This window comes from Chiloscyllium punctatum, chromosome 1 (assembly GCF_047496795.1).
Source record: "Chiloscyllium punctatum isolate Juve2018m chromosome 1, sChiPun1.3, whole genome shotgun sequence".
In the NCBI taxonomy this organism is placed as follows: domain Eukaryota; kingdom Metazoa; phylum Chordata; class Chondrichthyes; order Orectolobiformes; family Hemiscylliidae; genus Chiloscyllium; species Chiloscyllium punctatum.
Genome location: NC_092739.1, coordinates 19,244,720 through 19,258,497, shown reverse-complemented (window position 1 = coordinate 19,258,497; position 13,778 = coordinate 19,244,720). Strand labels below are relative to the sequence as shown.

The 13,778-nt window shown below is 39.1% G+C and overlaps 1 protein-coding gene across 1 annotated transcript in view; it reads right to left on the bottom strand.

Moving 5' to 3' along the window:
• The window catches only part of LOC140480039 (probable ATP-dependent RNA helicase DDX60), an 88,725-nt gene that overhangs the window by 51,980 nt on the left and 22,967 nt on the right, over nt 1-13,778 (bottom strand). The window contains exons 7-12 of the mRNA XM_072574627.1: nt 12,064-12,219; nt 9,054-9,198; nt 7,602-7,757; nt 3,300-3,405; nt 1,164-1,279; nt 423-616 (exon numbers count right to left, since the gene is read on the bottom strand). Coding sequence (XP_072430728.1) covers nt 423-616; nt 1,164-1,279; nt 3,300-3,405; nt 7,602-7,757; nt 9,054-9,198; nt 12,064-12,219 — 873 coding nt within the window. The remainder of the gene's footprint in view (nt 1-422; nt 617-1,163; nt 1,280-3,299; nt 3,406-7,601; nt 7,758-9,053; nt 9,199-12,063; nt 12,220-13,778) is intronic.

Genomic DNA, 13,778 nt, shown 5'->3' with positions numbered 1-13,778 from the left:
TCAGCTCACACCTCATACTGTTCTAGTTTCCTCTATTTAGATTTAGGAACCTAATCCCAGTATTAATTACACTAATCTCCATCTTAATGAAGAATGGTCACTCATACTGTGGTCACTCTACCCTAAGGGGTTGCACACATATTGCCAAACATTCCTTTCTCATTACATAATACCCAGTCTGGAATTGCTTCTTTTAGGTATCAAATACCTCCCAATGCCTTAAAGTGATTTGTTTGGTGCTCACCAGCAAAGCTTTCTAAAAGAAAAAAAAACATCCATTTGGGTTAATCCAAAATAATTACTTACTAAATTTGTGACAATTTGTAAGAAAGACATGCAATAGCAATTCCATAATCTGATTTATAAAAATATAAAAGCTAATAATAACTGATAAGGCATTTTAAAACTCAGGTATTACTTACCGGTAACTTTTTGCCCTTCCCACTTATGACATTTGACAGTTTTGGTGCTGTGGTTGTTGCCCCTTGCACATTGGTAATAATGTTCTTTGTGATATTGCCCTCTAGTGTTGATCCATAGAATCGGTGAAATCGGACCAACTTCTGATAACTTCGAAGCATGCGTTTCCTCACCACAGGATCATTTGTTTTCTCTCCTGTGCAGACATCAAATTGATAAGAATAAAGCACAAACAGAGCATTGTATTAACTTTCCGTTCAGTGAGGATTAGTAGCCCAGAAATTACCAATGTAACATACTTGACATAATTAGAACATCATGCAAAGGGTGGTGCATGTATAGAATGAGCTGACAAAAGTAGTGGTGGAGGCTGGTATAATATAATTGCAGCCTTTAAAAGGCATCTGAATGGGTATATGAATAAGAAGGGTTTAAAGGGACGAGTTGGACAAAAGGGTCTGTTTCCCTGCTGTACTTCACTATGACTCGACAGAGTGTAGAAAAGTACAGCACCGTAGAAGCCCTTCAGTCCTCTTTGTGCCAGCCTTCTACACAAGAATTAAAACAGTTACAGTTGACACCTAATGAAATAAAACCCTACATGTTGCTACAGCAGACAGCCTTAAATCAAATATGGATTTGGCATTTAAAACAGAATACTTATACCTGATTAATATTGCATAGATTTTACAGGATTAAATAAAAAAGATTACTTGGCACAAATCTGTTGTTAACAAACTTACCAAATGTTGACGCTTTGGTCCTTTCATAATCATCACTGAGTGGTTTATCCAAAGACCAATCCAAAAGATTATCAAACATTTTGTTTTCAGAAAGTGATGTGACCACAGAACTGTCTCTGCATTAAAAACATAAATTTCATTACCACACAATGAGACAGTTTATAACTTATGAAATATCACCAGCGGGCAAACATGCAAGCTTTTGGCTTAAGAATTGGCTTCCTATTTCATGCTTTCCCACACTAATTTAATCAGCACTTCTTTTGTATCTGCAAAGGAGAACTTAAAATCAGCACAATTCAAGTATACATAGACTCATATATAGCAGGGAAACAGACCCTTCGGTCCAACTCGTCCATGCCAACCAGATATCCTAACCTAATCTAGTCCCATTTGCCAGCATTTGGCCCAAAACCCTCTAAATCCTTCCTATTTATATAACGTCCAGATGCCTTTTAAATGTTGTACTTGTACCAGCCTCCACCACTTCCTCTGGCAGCTCATTCCATATACGCACAACCCTCTGAAAATGTTGCCTGAGGTCCCCTTTATATCTTTCCCCTCTCACCCTAAACCTATGCCCTCTAGTTCTGAACTCCTCCACCCCAGGGAAAAGACTTGTCTATTTACCCTATCCATGCCCCTCATGATTGTACAAACCTCTAAGGTCACTACCTAGCCTCAGACGCTCCAGGGAAAACAGCCCCATCCTATTCAACCGCTCCCTGTAACTCCAAATTCCAACCATAGCAACATCCTTGCAAATCTTTTCTGAACCCTTTCAAGTTTCATAACAACCTTTCAATAGGAAGGGGACCAGAAGTGCACGCAATATTCCAAAAGTGGCCTCACCAACATCCTGTACAGCCGCAACATGACTTCCCAATCCCTATTATCAACACTGACCAATAAAGGAAAGCATACCAAACGTCTTCTTCACTACCCTATCCACCTGCAACTCCACTTTCAAGGAGCTATGAAGCTGCACTCCAAGGTCTCTTTGCTCAACAACACTCCCAAGGCCTTACTATTAAGTGTATAAGTCCTGTTAAGATTTGCTTTTCCAAAATGCAGCACCTCATTTATCTAAATTAAACTCCAACTGCCATTCCTCAGCCCATTGGCCCATCTGATTAAGATCCCATTGTAATCTGAGGTAACCTTCTGCGCTGTCCACTGCACCTCCAATTTTGGTGTCTCTGCAAACTTACTAAATATACCTCTTGTGTTCACATCCAAATCATTTATATAAATGACGAAAAGTAGTGGTCCCAGCACCGATCCTTGTGGCACTCCACTGGTCATAGGCCTCCAGTCTGAAAAGCAACCTTCCACCAATACATCGGTCTTCTACCTTGGAGCCAGTTCTGTATCCCATTAGGTAGTTCTCCCTATATTCGTGAGATCTAACCTTGCTAAATAGTCTACCATGAGGAACCTTGACAAACACTTTACTGAAGCGTTCGACTAGGCGTCCAATTACAGTCAGAAAATACTAACATGCTATGTAAAACATATGCAACCCTCAATACATTTACAGCTAAATTATGCTTAGCCAATTCCATCATCTGACCCACTGATATCCTTATTACATGCCTATTACATGCCTTTACACATCTCCCATGCCACTCATCTTAAGTGATTTTATCTTCTACATTATTCCAATTGGAGACCACCACTCCTGTGCTCTTGCTTCTCTCCCAAATCACCTTTGTGTACACTGTCACCCTCCCCCTTCTACTCTGCTCCCCAAATCCCCAGAAATACCCTTACCTTCCAGCCAAACTAGCAGTTTTTGGCCTTCCCTTACATTCTACTTTTTTTCAAATCTACCAATCACATACATCCCCATCACTAGAAACACCTTCTTGGAGCAGTTTCCCTCCCCCCACCTCGGGTAATGTTTTTGTTGTACTCTCCTTATGCTTCACTGCTCTTTTTCACCACAAACCGCCCTTTATCACTTACTACTGATCCACCTCACAAGATCCACTTCTTTGCACACCCTACATGTTTCTGCAAGCAAAGCCCCCCCGCCTCCCCAAAACAAAGCAGTCAGCAGATCAATTTTAAAAAGGGCAAAAAATGCACAAAACTATAAATTTTATTCAAATGCTGTCCATTTCTATGACTTACTTGCTTAATACAGGCATAACCTTTAAAACATCTCCAGCATATTCTTCAACCAGGGGAATGTTCACTGGGATGAAACCTACTTCAGGAAGTACCTCCACAGGACATTCTGGTAAAACAAAGGCAACACAATAATGACACTACCCAATTGTTAGAACACATCTTAAAACTATTAATTTTTCATGTAGCGAAAGATAACATGCAAGCTTCACAAAGCAACATTCATTTTTTTCTATTAAGGCCATCACACGTTACCATATCATTTAAATCTATTTATTTCCAGGATAGCGGATACTATTACTCACCTCCTACGCATTGTATAAGCCATCTCAGTGATACTACAATTCAGCTCTTTTGATTCCTTCCTTCTAACTTGCCGACCACAAAGCATACTGCACTAGCTCCTGGTCCATTAAAACCTGACATGAGCTCAAAGCTCCCCCTCCTCAGCAAGTTCTAAATCACTTCTAAATATTCTGAAACAATAAGGGCATGCAGGAATCTGCAGCCTATTTTCAGGAATATATTTGGTTTTCAAATGACACTATGACAGTGCAGGTGGATGCCATGTTGGGTAATTAGATAGGGAAGAATTTGTTCGTTTTTGGGGAGATCTATTTCATAACTGGTCAAATTTGTGTTAAGTACAATCTATTGAAAACAGTCTTTAATCCTATTGGGGAAAATGAAACTTTACTGTTGGGGAAATCATGGTACAGCAGTAATATCACTGGACTAGTAAGCGGAGACCCAGACAAATGGGTTCAAATCCCAACATGAAAAGAGTGGATTTCAAGTTCAAATATATTTTAGAAATCTGGAATTAGAAGCCAGTAAAATTGTGACTATGAAAGAGTCATTTAAGCGTATGTGCAAGAATGCAATCTGCCATCTTTGGCTCTTAACTGCACTCAAATATCTCAGCAAGCTACTCGGATCAAGGTTAACTACTGATTGACAACAAGGAGTTTTCTATGGGTACATAAATCATAAAAAGATTGCACATGGAGTAGGGTTGATTAGGACTGAGAAAACAGTATAAGTTGAAACAAGCGTCATGGATACCTTACATCTGTTTCTACCAAGGAAGCAGATGCCACCAAGGTCATGGTGAAAGAGGAGAGTATTCAGTCGCTGAAAGAGTTCAAGTCTGATAATGTGATATCAGATAAACTGCTCATTCCTAAAGTTGACAAGGCAACAGGATTGGGTGAGATGCATCTAAGGATATTGAAGGAAGCAAGTGAAAACTGCATAAATACTGACAATGAAATTTCAGTCTTCCTTAGATTCAGGATGCTGCTGGAGAACTGCAGACATATGTCCTTGTCTGGATGCAAGGATAAGCCCAGCAATTACAGACAACTCAGTTTAACTTGGTGGTGAGAGTGTCTAGAAATAATAATTTAGGACAGAATCAATAGCCCACCGAGAAACAAAAGGTTAATAAAGCGAAACCAGTATAGATTTCCTGATGGACAATGTCCAACCTGCATGGAGTGTTCCTAAAGAGATAGAGTTGTTGCAAGCAATGCAATTGTCATAATGTACATGGACTTCCAGAAAGTAATTAGATAGTCTGCCGCACATCAGCCAAGTTAAATTAAAAGGAATAATAACATGGTATTTTTTTTAAAATGGCTGAGTGATAGGAAAGAAAGTAATGATTAGTGGATATTTTTTCAGGGTGTGTAAGGTTTATGAAGGAGTTCCTCAGCAGTTCGTATTGGAACTCTTATTTTCTAGATCTTGGGGACAATGAACAATCTTACATTTTAAAGACAATACAAAACTTGGAAGCATTGTAAACTGTGAGAAAGACAGTGTAGAACTTCAGATGACATGGGCAAGTGGGTGGAGTGAGCATATAGGTGCAGATAAAGTTCAAGAGTCATTTGATACATTTTGGTAGAAAGAAGGTAGAGACAATTAAAATTAAAGGGTACTATTCTAAAGAAGACCAGGAGTAAAGAGCTGAGTGTCTAAGTCATTAAAAGTGGTAGGACAGTAGAGAGCAGGTACATAAACATACAGATTTCATTAACAAGAATATAGAACTGAAGAGCAAAGAATTTATGCTGAATTTGCATAGTTAGACCTCAATGTTGCATGTAGTTTGGATTCATTCTCTCAATTTACAGCCAAACTTCAGGAAGGATGTGAACATTCTAGAAAAATGGCAGATGACATTTTCAAGCATCTGGAATAGGTAGGTATGAAGAACCTGTTCCTACATGCGAAATTTGGAAAGTAGTTTGTAGAAGCTAACAGAAACATAAAAGACAGGAGCAAGAGTAAGCCAGTCAATATAATCACGGCTGATCAGAGCTCAATATCCAAACCCACCCTCCCCAAATGCCTCGTTTCCTTCAGCCGGAAGAGGTCTCTCTACCTTCTTGAAAACAATGTTTTGGCCTCAACCCGATCTTCTGTGGTAATGAATTCCACAACCTAACCACACACTGAAGACATTCATTTCAATCTCAAAATGTTAACCCCTTATCCATTGCAAACATCCTTCCTGCATCTAACCTGTCTAGTGCTGTTTGAATTTTAAGTATTTCTATGAGATTCAACCCCCACCCCATTCTTCTAACCTCCAGTGAATCAACTTGGCAAAGCTTTCCTATATTCTCTCTATAGCACGAGGACCCTTCTTCAGAGACCAAAACTGCACTCAATATTCCAGGCATGGCCTCAACAATGCTCAACGTAGTTGCAGCAAGACATCTTTGTTCGTGTACTTGCATCCCCTCGCTCTAAAGACCGACAAATAATTTACCTTTTTTTAAAAAGGACTGCTGCACCTGGACACCTAGGTCTTGCTGAAGATTCATTCTCTCAATTTACAGCCAAATAATCTGCCTTCCTATACTTGCTGCCAAAGTGGATAACCTCACATTTATCTATTTATACCGTAAATGTGATGAGAAAAAGGCTTTTTTATACAGCAAGTAGTTATAGTCTACAAGTGCGAATGCAGATTCGATCAAGGTGCTCCAGAAGATAGGAAGATTATTTGAACAGAAATAATGCGCAGAGTTAGAGGGCAAAGGGAGGTGAATGGCATGGAACCATAATGGTCATTCACAGTTCGTGCAGGCAAGATAGGCCAAATGGCTGCCTCCTACACTAACCATTTTGTGATGCTATGTCCAGTCACAATTGAAATAAAGAAGCATGGCAGCCATCTACTCAGAAAAAAAGTATTCTGTAAAGCTAATATTTATTTGTTCATCTGCTAAAATTACGTGGAAAAAGTAGCAAAAACCCCAAGGAAATATACTTGCAGAAAGCAGTCAGTTTAAAGAATAAACCATATTAAGTCTTATACACAAGAGTGCTGAATATAAAATATTTGGTTTGACTAGATAATATTTGAGAATATAGCATGCCGTTCCGTATACTCTTATACAAAGTAGATTAGTGGAAAGGAGACAGCCTAAACTAATGAGAACAATATCAAAATAAACACTTTTAGGCTTGAAAAAAGGCTTGAATTGATTCAGTGCTTCTGTGAAAGGAGCAAATTAATGAGATATAATAAAGTTTTAATTATTAAACTTTTGGGAGTAACTAACAAAAGATTATTCCCAAAGACAAACTAGTCATGAAAGGCCTCTGTTCTGGTGACAATCCTGTGACAAAACCTTCCTCAACCATCTTCCTGGCCCACTCCGATTAGTACATGAACTGCTTTCCCACAAAGCAGCTTTCAAAGCAGAGTAAATTACTTATAAAGAAATTTGTCCAAGTGTTTGAAAAGAGTTTTTTTTTTCAAAAAGTCTCTCTTCATGGATACTCAGTCCCACTCTCCAACATATCAAAAATCAGACCAAACTGGTCTTACTTCTTCACTGAATCTTGTTCACTGCCTCTTTAACAGAACTGTGTGGTTCCAGATCCATCTAACTGCTCCACTTCAATTCTTTTGTTTGCACCAATGAATTGGTCATGGCTTTATTCTATCCCAATCTTGACAACTCCTCCGGAACCAGTTCGTGTCTTCAGACTCAAATTTTCTGTGTAATTTCATCAATTCCACTTCTCAGTTGTCAGCTGAGACTTCAGATGACTCAGACCTACATTAGGAGTTCCCTCACTAAATCTTTCCACTTTCCAGAAACCTCTCTAGAGCCTCTTGGATTTGTTTATTCCCTGATTCAATTCAAGCATTATGTAAACAGTAAAGATTCAATATTTGTGCACAATGAATCTTTGATATATTTCCTAGTACGAAGAACCCTTACTTAGATCAAAGCTACCAGAAAATATTACATAACCATCGCGTTAAAACTTAATTACCTTCTTTAAGTAAGCTGTCATTCTCTTGCACCAGCAGCTTTGATGCAATTTGCAAAGGAAATGCATTCCCAATGTCACATTCCGAAATTAAGCTGGTCAAACCGCCCCACATTTGCCTGCACTCTTTTTCAATTACCTCTCCCAGAGAAATTGAATCTGTATAATAAAAACAGATAATGTTCAATATAGTAAACCATGCTATCTTTACAGTACAAAAGTACTTGAAGTAAGAAAAGCCCTATTATTGCCAATGTGTCTTTGGCTAGGAATACTGTAAAATCAGTGCTATTACATTCAAGTATTTACAGCGTAGCTTTATTCAGGACATTTCCAAATTATGTGTCAGTATTGCAATCATATTGGCATTTTTTTTTGTTTATTTTTGTCAAGATGATGTGAAACTTTGAAGGGAAATTGCAGGTGATGATGCTCCATGGCAGCTGCTGTCTTTGTCCTTCTAAGTGGTAGAAATCACTGGTGTCAAAGCAGAATTGACAAGCTTCTTTACGGAATCTTGAACACCACTGCATTCGTGATGAAAGGAGTAAATGTTTAGTAAGGCGTATTGGGAACTAAACAAGCAGGCTGCTTCATCATGGATGGTGTCCAATCTCTAGAATTGGAATGAGCTGCACTCATCCAAGTAACTGGACAGTATAGCATCACACTGCTTGCTTGTGCTCACCAGATGGTGAACAGACTTAATAGAATCAGAGATGAGTTAATATGTGCAGAATTCCCAAAATCTTATCTGCTCTTGTAACCACAGTATTTTTATTGCTGGTTCAAGTTAAGTTCTGAACAATAGCAAACCCATCCCCAAGGATGTCGGATAGTGATTCATGAACTGAAGTTTACTTGTGGGGTTTGGAAATTCCACCCTCAAATAAAAAATTTCTAATACTTCTATGCCACTTGGCTAATCAAGTGGATGTCTCTGTTCACACAGGATAGAAAATACTGTTGCACTGCCCAATTACCTTTGAGGTTAGTTATGTGCATGTAACTCTCAGAAGACATACAAGTGGCCTGTGGCAGAATCTGGCTTGATGAGATTGCCGAGTTTTCTTCACTCCATGTTTTAAAATCTGAAAATGGGTAAAGCTATTTTGCACCATGAGGCACACACTTAACAGTTGAGACATGAGCATGAGACATTTCAACATAAGGACTGCAGAGATATAATGCTCTCAAGGATACAAAGTCGACTTGACTGACTTCAAACAATTGGCAACAACCTTTTCGTGTTTTGGCCAACTTTACTTGGATAGATGCACAAACAGTAGAGGGGAATGGACAGATAAGTTACAAAAGTAGTTCCAGTTCAGATACAGAAACTAAGTTGGGACTGCTGCAGCAGTTGTCAATGCTGAAGTTGGGGGAAAAAAAAAGTTCAAAACTACAAAAATCAAGCAAAGTAAATGGGTAATTTGTCCCTTTCAAAAACATTACCTGCACGATCTGTCATTGTGCTGCAACCAACTGCCAATCTTGTTAATAGTAGTCTATCACTCAAGTCACATAAATGCACCAGGTCACTTCTCGAGCTCTTTGAGATATCAAGGTTCTTTAGGACTAAATGCTCATTCATATTAAGCTGTGAATGAAATTTTGAAAATGTGAAAAAGTGTAATATCCCCATCGTTCCTAATTTTAAACAAAGCCACCTGTTCGTGGTGTAAATATTTTTCCTAACGCTTTGCTAGGAACTAGCACTTACCATTTTAAAGGCTGGTTCTATACGTTCAAAAGGCCAGAGTTATTTTGTGGGGTCCAATGGAGATTGTTAAATTAGACAAATTTCAGAAGTAACTCGACTGACTCTCCCAAGCAACAACTTCATTCATTCGTTCGGGCGGATTTAAATTTGGATTCTACTGGTGAAATTTCAGTATCTAACATTCTGATTCTGTTCATACACTTACTGCATAATGTTTAAGTTAAAACATTTATAAACAGACAGCATGCAAATAACATTTTATAATACCGTTCAGAAATGCAGATTCATTTGTATGGGGTATACTTATTTTACCAAAACAAAATGGACAAAGTATACCCAATTCAGGAGTTAAGACTGCTAATATTCAATCAGCACAACATCTTCCAAAACGTATCTGAGTAACCGGTCAAAGGCCTGTTGAAGGATCCTGTTTCAAAATAAAAGCTGGTCGCAAAATAGATTTGAAAATTCTCATTTTGTTGGTGGGGTCAACCACAAGACTCGTCATACAGCTCAGTTTGTTTATATATCTTTAATCATGAAATGCGGATGTTACTAGCTCAGCTCTAACTACTGGCAAGGTGGTGGTGAGCTGCCCTCCTGAAGTACCTTAACGCATAGGGGTACACGAATCAGATAGCAATGGTGTTCCAGGGTTTTGACCTAGTGACAACAAAGTGATATAATTCCAAGTCAGGATGATATGTAGTTTGGATAACAGAGGTTGAGTCCATTTGCAAGTCTTGTTCTTCTCGGTAGTAGAGTTCATGGGCTTGGAAGGGTTCGCTGAAGGAGCCCATGTCAGTGGCTGCGGTATATCTTGTAGATGGTACACAGCGCTCCTGGTACTGTGCATCAGTGGTGAAGTGTTGAGGAAAATAGAATGTATCTGCAAATATAATTCTATAAATACAAATTCACCCCATAAACGCATGTATGTGTGGGCGGGCCTGCACAAGTGAGAGAGTACAACGATCACCAGGAAAGGGCATTCCCTCGCAATCGGGGAACACTTCAGCAGTCAGGGACATTCGGCTTCGCACCTTTAGGTGACCATCCTCCAAATGGACTTCGGGACAAGCAACAATGCAAAGTGGCCAAGCAGAGGCCAATAGCTAAATTTGTGTTTACAGATACATTCTATTTTGCTCAAAAAATGTGCTACCTATAGGCAGTCAACCCATGTAATATTGTGTAAATTCCACTTTAGTAACAGAACCAGTCAGACTCAAGGTTAGAATACAGACAGACTTTAACCCTGCACCTTTAAAAACATTGTCTGAGCTGAGATGGCACCTTTTGTTATAAATACTTAAGATCCCTTAAAAGAAGTTCTTAGTGTGGGGAGAATTGATGTTTCAGGACAGTGCCCTTCATCAGGAATGAAACTTGTAAGCGAGGGAGCAGAGAGATAAATTGGGGGGGGGGGTAAACAGTGTGTTAGGCCAATGGAGGTGGGGTTTTGGTGATAGGTCAGAGAGGAAGGTGGAGCACATAGGGGTGAAGGAAGATGGTCATGTAGGACAGGTCACAAGTGCGATGACAGATTGAAAGGTTGGAATGGGCATGGGGGGGGGGAGGTGTGGGGTGGAAACGAGTGAAGTCCACATTGAAGCCATGTGGTTGGAAGGTCCCAAGATGGAAGATGAGGCATTCTTCCTCCTGGCGTCGGGTGGTTAGGGTGTGGCAGTCAGGTTGGTTGGTGTGGGTGTCCCGGAAATGTTCTCTGAAGCATTCTGCAAGAAGGCATCCTGTCTCTCCAATGTAGAGGAGACAGCATTGGGAGCAACGGATACAGTAAACGAGGTGTGGAAGTGCAGGTTAAAACTCTGAACATGGAAGAAACAGAGGTCTTGTAGGCCTTCATGGCAGATAGAGGTATATAGGAACTGGATGCCCATGGTGAAGATGAGGTGCTGGGGGCCAGGAAAATCAAAGTCATGGAGGTGGTGGAGGGCATGGGTGGTGTGTCAAATGTATGTGGAGAGTTCCTGGACCAGGGGCAATAGGACAGTATCAAGGTGTGTGGAGAGCAGTTCTGTGGGTTAGGAGCAGGCTGAGACAATGGGTCGACCAGGGTCAAACTAGTGTTGAGATTTTTAACTTAGTCCAACCCAGTCCAACACCAACTCCTCCAAATCATAGCTATTAAAAGGTAGTAGAGACATGTAACCTTTAAACAAAATTTAAGTTATAGATCATTCACATTTGGTTGATTTATGCTAACAGGAAGATAGATAACATATCTGTATGCCAGCTCTCAACCACAGATGTCCCAAAGCATGCAGAGACATCGATGTCATGGCAGTGGACCTGGACTAGTAATCCATAGTCCCAACTAATGTTCTTGGCAGATAGTTGGATTCCCGCGACATCAGATGGTAAGGTGTTAACTGAATGCAAATCTGGAATTAAAAAGCTGGTCTAATCACTGTTCATTTTTTGCAAATATCCATCTGGTTCAATATGCCCTTTATGGAAGAACTTTTCCCATCCTTACCTGTTCTGGCCGACTTGCAATTTCAGACACCACAGCAATAAAGCTGACTCAACCGCGCTGTAAAGTGGCCTACCATGCAATTTAAATCAAAGGTAACTACAAATGGGCAATAAATGCAGGCTTTTGCAAGCTACACCTACATCCTGTGACGGCATCAAAAATTCATAACCATGGCATTTATTATGCAATTATTTCTATAACTTACTAATTTTGAAATCTATTTAATATGCTTTTGTCCTTACCAACTGCAGAAAATTGGAGGCTTGTTTTGCCCATTTTATACTGATGTTCTTGTGGGCTCGTTTGGTCAATGATAAGTGACACATTAAGGCCACATGTGCACAATATATTCGGCAAATATCTGCTGCCTCTTGAAATGTTAAACTTTCATCCTTTGCCTGTGACATTCAAAGAGCAAACGTAATCAGCATACATTAAGCACGTCTTTGCATACTACAAGTTTGTAAATTAATTCTTACAGGAGACAAAACTATTAATAAAGAGATAAAAATGAAGATACAAAAATGCTGGTGCTAGGAAGCAAACATCATGGTAACAAAGCAAGACCATACGTACATAGCTTTGAATAAGGGATAACCTCAACAATATGAGAAACATCCAAATCTCATACTAAATGGAAAGCAGCTAAAAGTACCATTAAAAGGATCAAAAACATGACAAAGTTTACATTAAAAACCAAGGGTGCAGCAATCTCTTGCAGCATTTTATGCAAAAAATGTGACTTGAAGTATGTATTTAAACAGCGTGACAATCCTTATGGAAGGACAGTCTAACTCCAGATTGCAAAAATTCATCAAGGCACAGAATGTCACCAAACCTAATCTGCAAAAATGAAAAGTCACTTTCTTCTAGGCCGGTGTTATCTAATATACTAGGTGCATGTGGCTAGTTATACTGCTGCTAATTGCCTTTTCTAATTTACCATTGAACCATTAACGTGCATCTGACTGCAATACTTCTTTCTCAGTATGTACATGAGTATTTTAACCCACTTGCTAAAACATCAGGATACAAAGTGCAAGTGCTTTGTGATCATTATGAGCCCTTTAATCCCTTGGTTACTGAAAGTCCACAAATGTCAGTAAATATTTTCTATGTACACATACACAAGCACATGTAAGCTAATAGCAACAGGACTAAAATAGATCTTGATAACCATACTTGTGGTCAATCAGTAATTTCCAGTGGACAATACTGATCTAAATAATGGCAAAGTCTTGAAGTGCTTATTTGAATTAAATAAAAATGTTGATCAAAAGACTAAGAATTATAATATCCAGGAGCTTGTTGTCACTCAATATTCAGATCCCAACACTATTCAACAATAATTTGCACACCTAAAATTAAAGGTATCACAAAAATTATAAAACATCAAGAATAGATAAGCATTATTAGAATTCTGATTAATGGACCACAACTAAAAATGCAAGCTTAAGCTCAGAGATTATATGAATGGACATCTTAAGCATTATTCTGAAAGCAACAGCAACTTTAATTTGTGTAAATTTGAGTCAAAATATATCTGTAACCAGATGAGACAAGAGTATAACATACAATTAAACTCAGCATTTCTAGATTACAAAAGGGGAAAGAAATGATCCAGCATTCCTTCCCCAAAGTCTGTTCAGTAACTCTGCTTTACATCAGCCCAGAAGGGGTGGCCATCTTCCTGGAGGTGAATAACACCTTGACATTCAGTTGTCAAAGCTTTTGTGCAGACTGACTGAAGTTTCAAGACAGTCAATAGCTTAGAGGAAGAAAAAAGTGCAAACAAGTTCATTCAAAAACATTCACAATAAAGTTAATTTTTCAAGCTGGAACTAAACATGAAACAGTCAGACATAACATAGAAGGAAAGCCAACTAGGTTCTGTTTACAGATTTCTGCCTGATCTTCTAACATTCACTGTACTTAGGTGGTACAGTGAACCCAGACC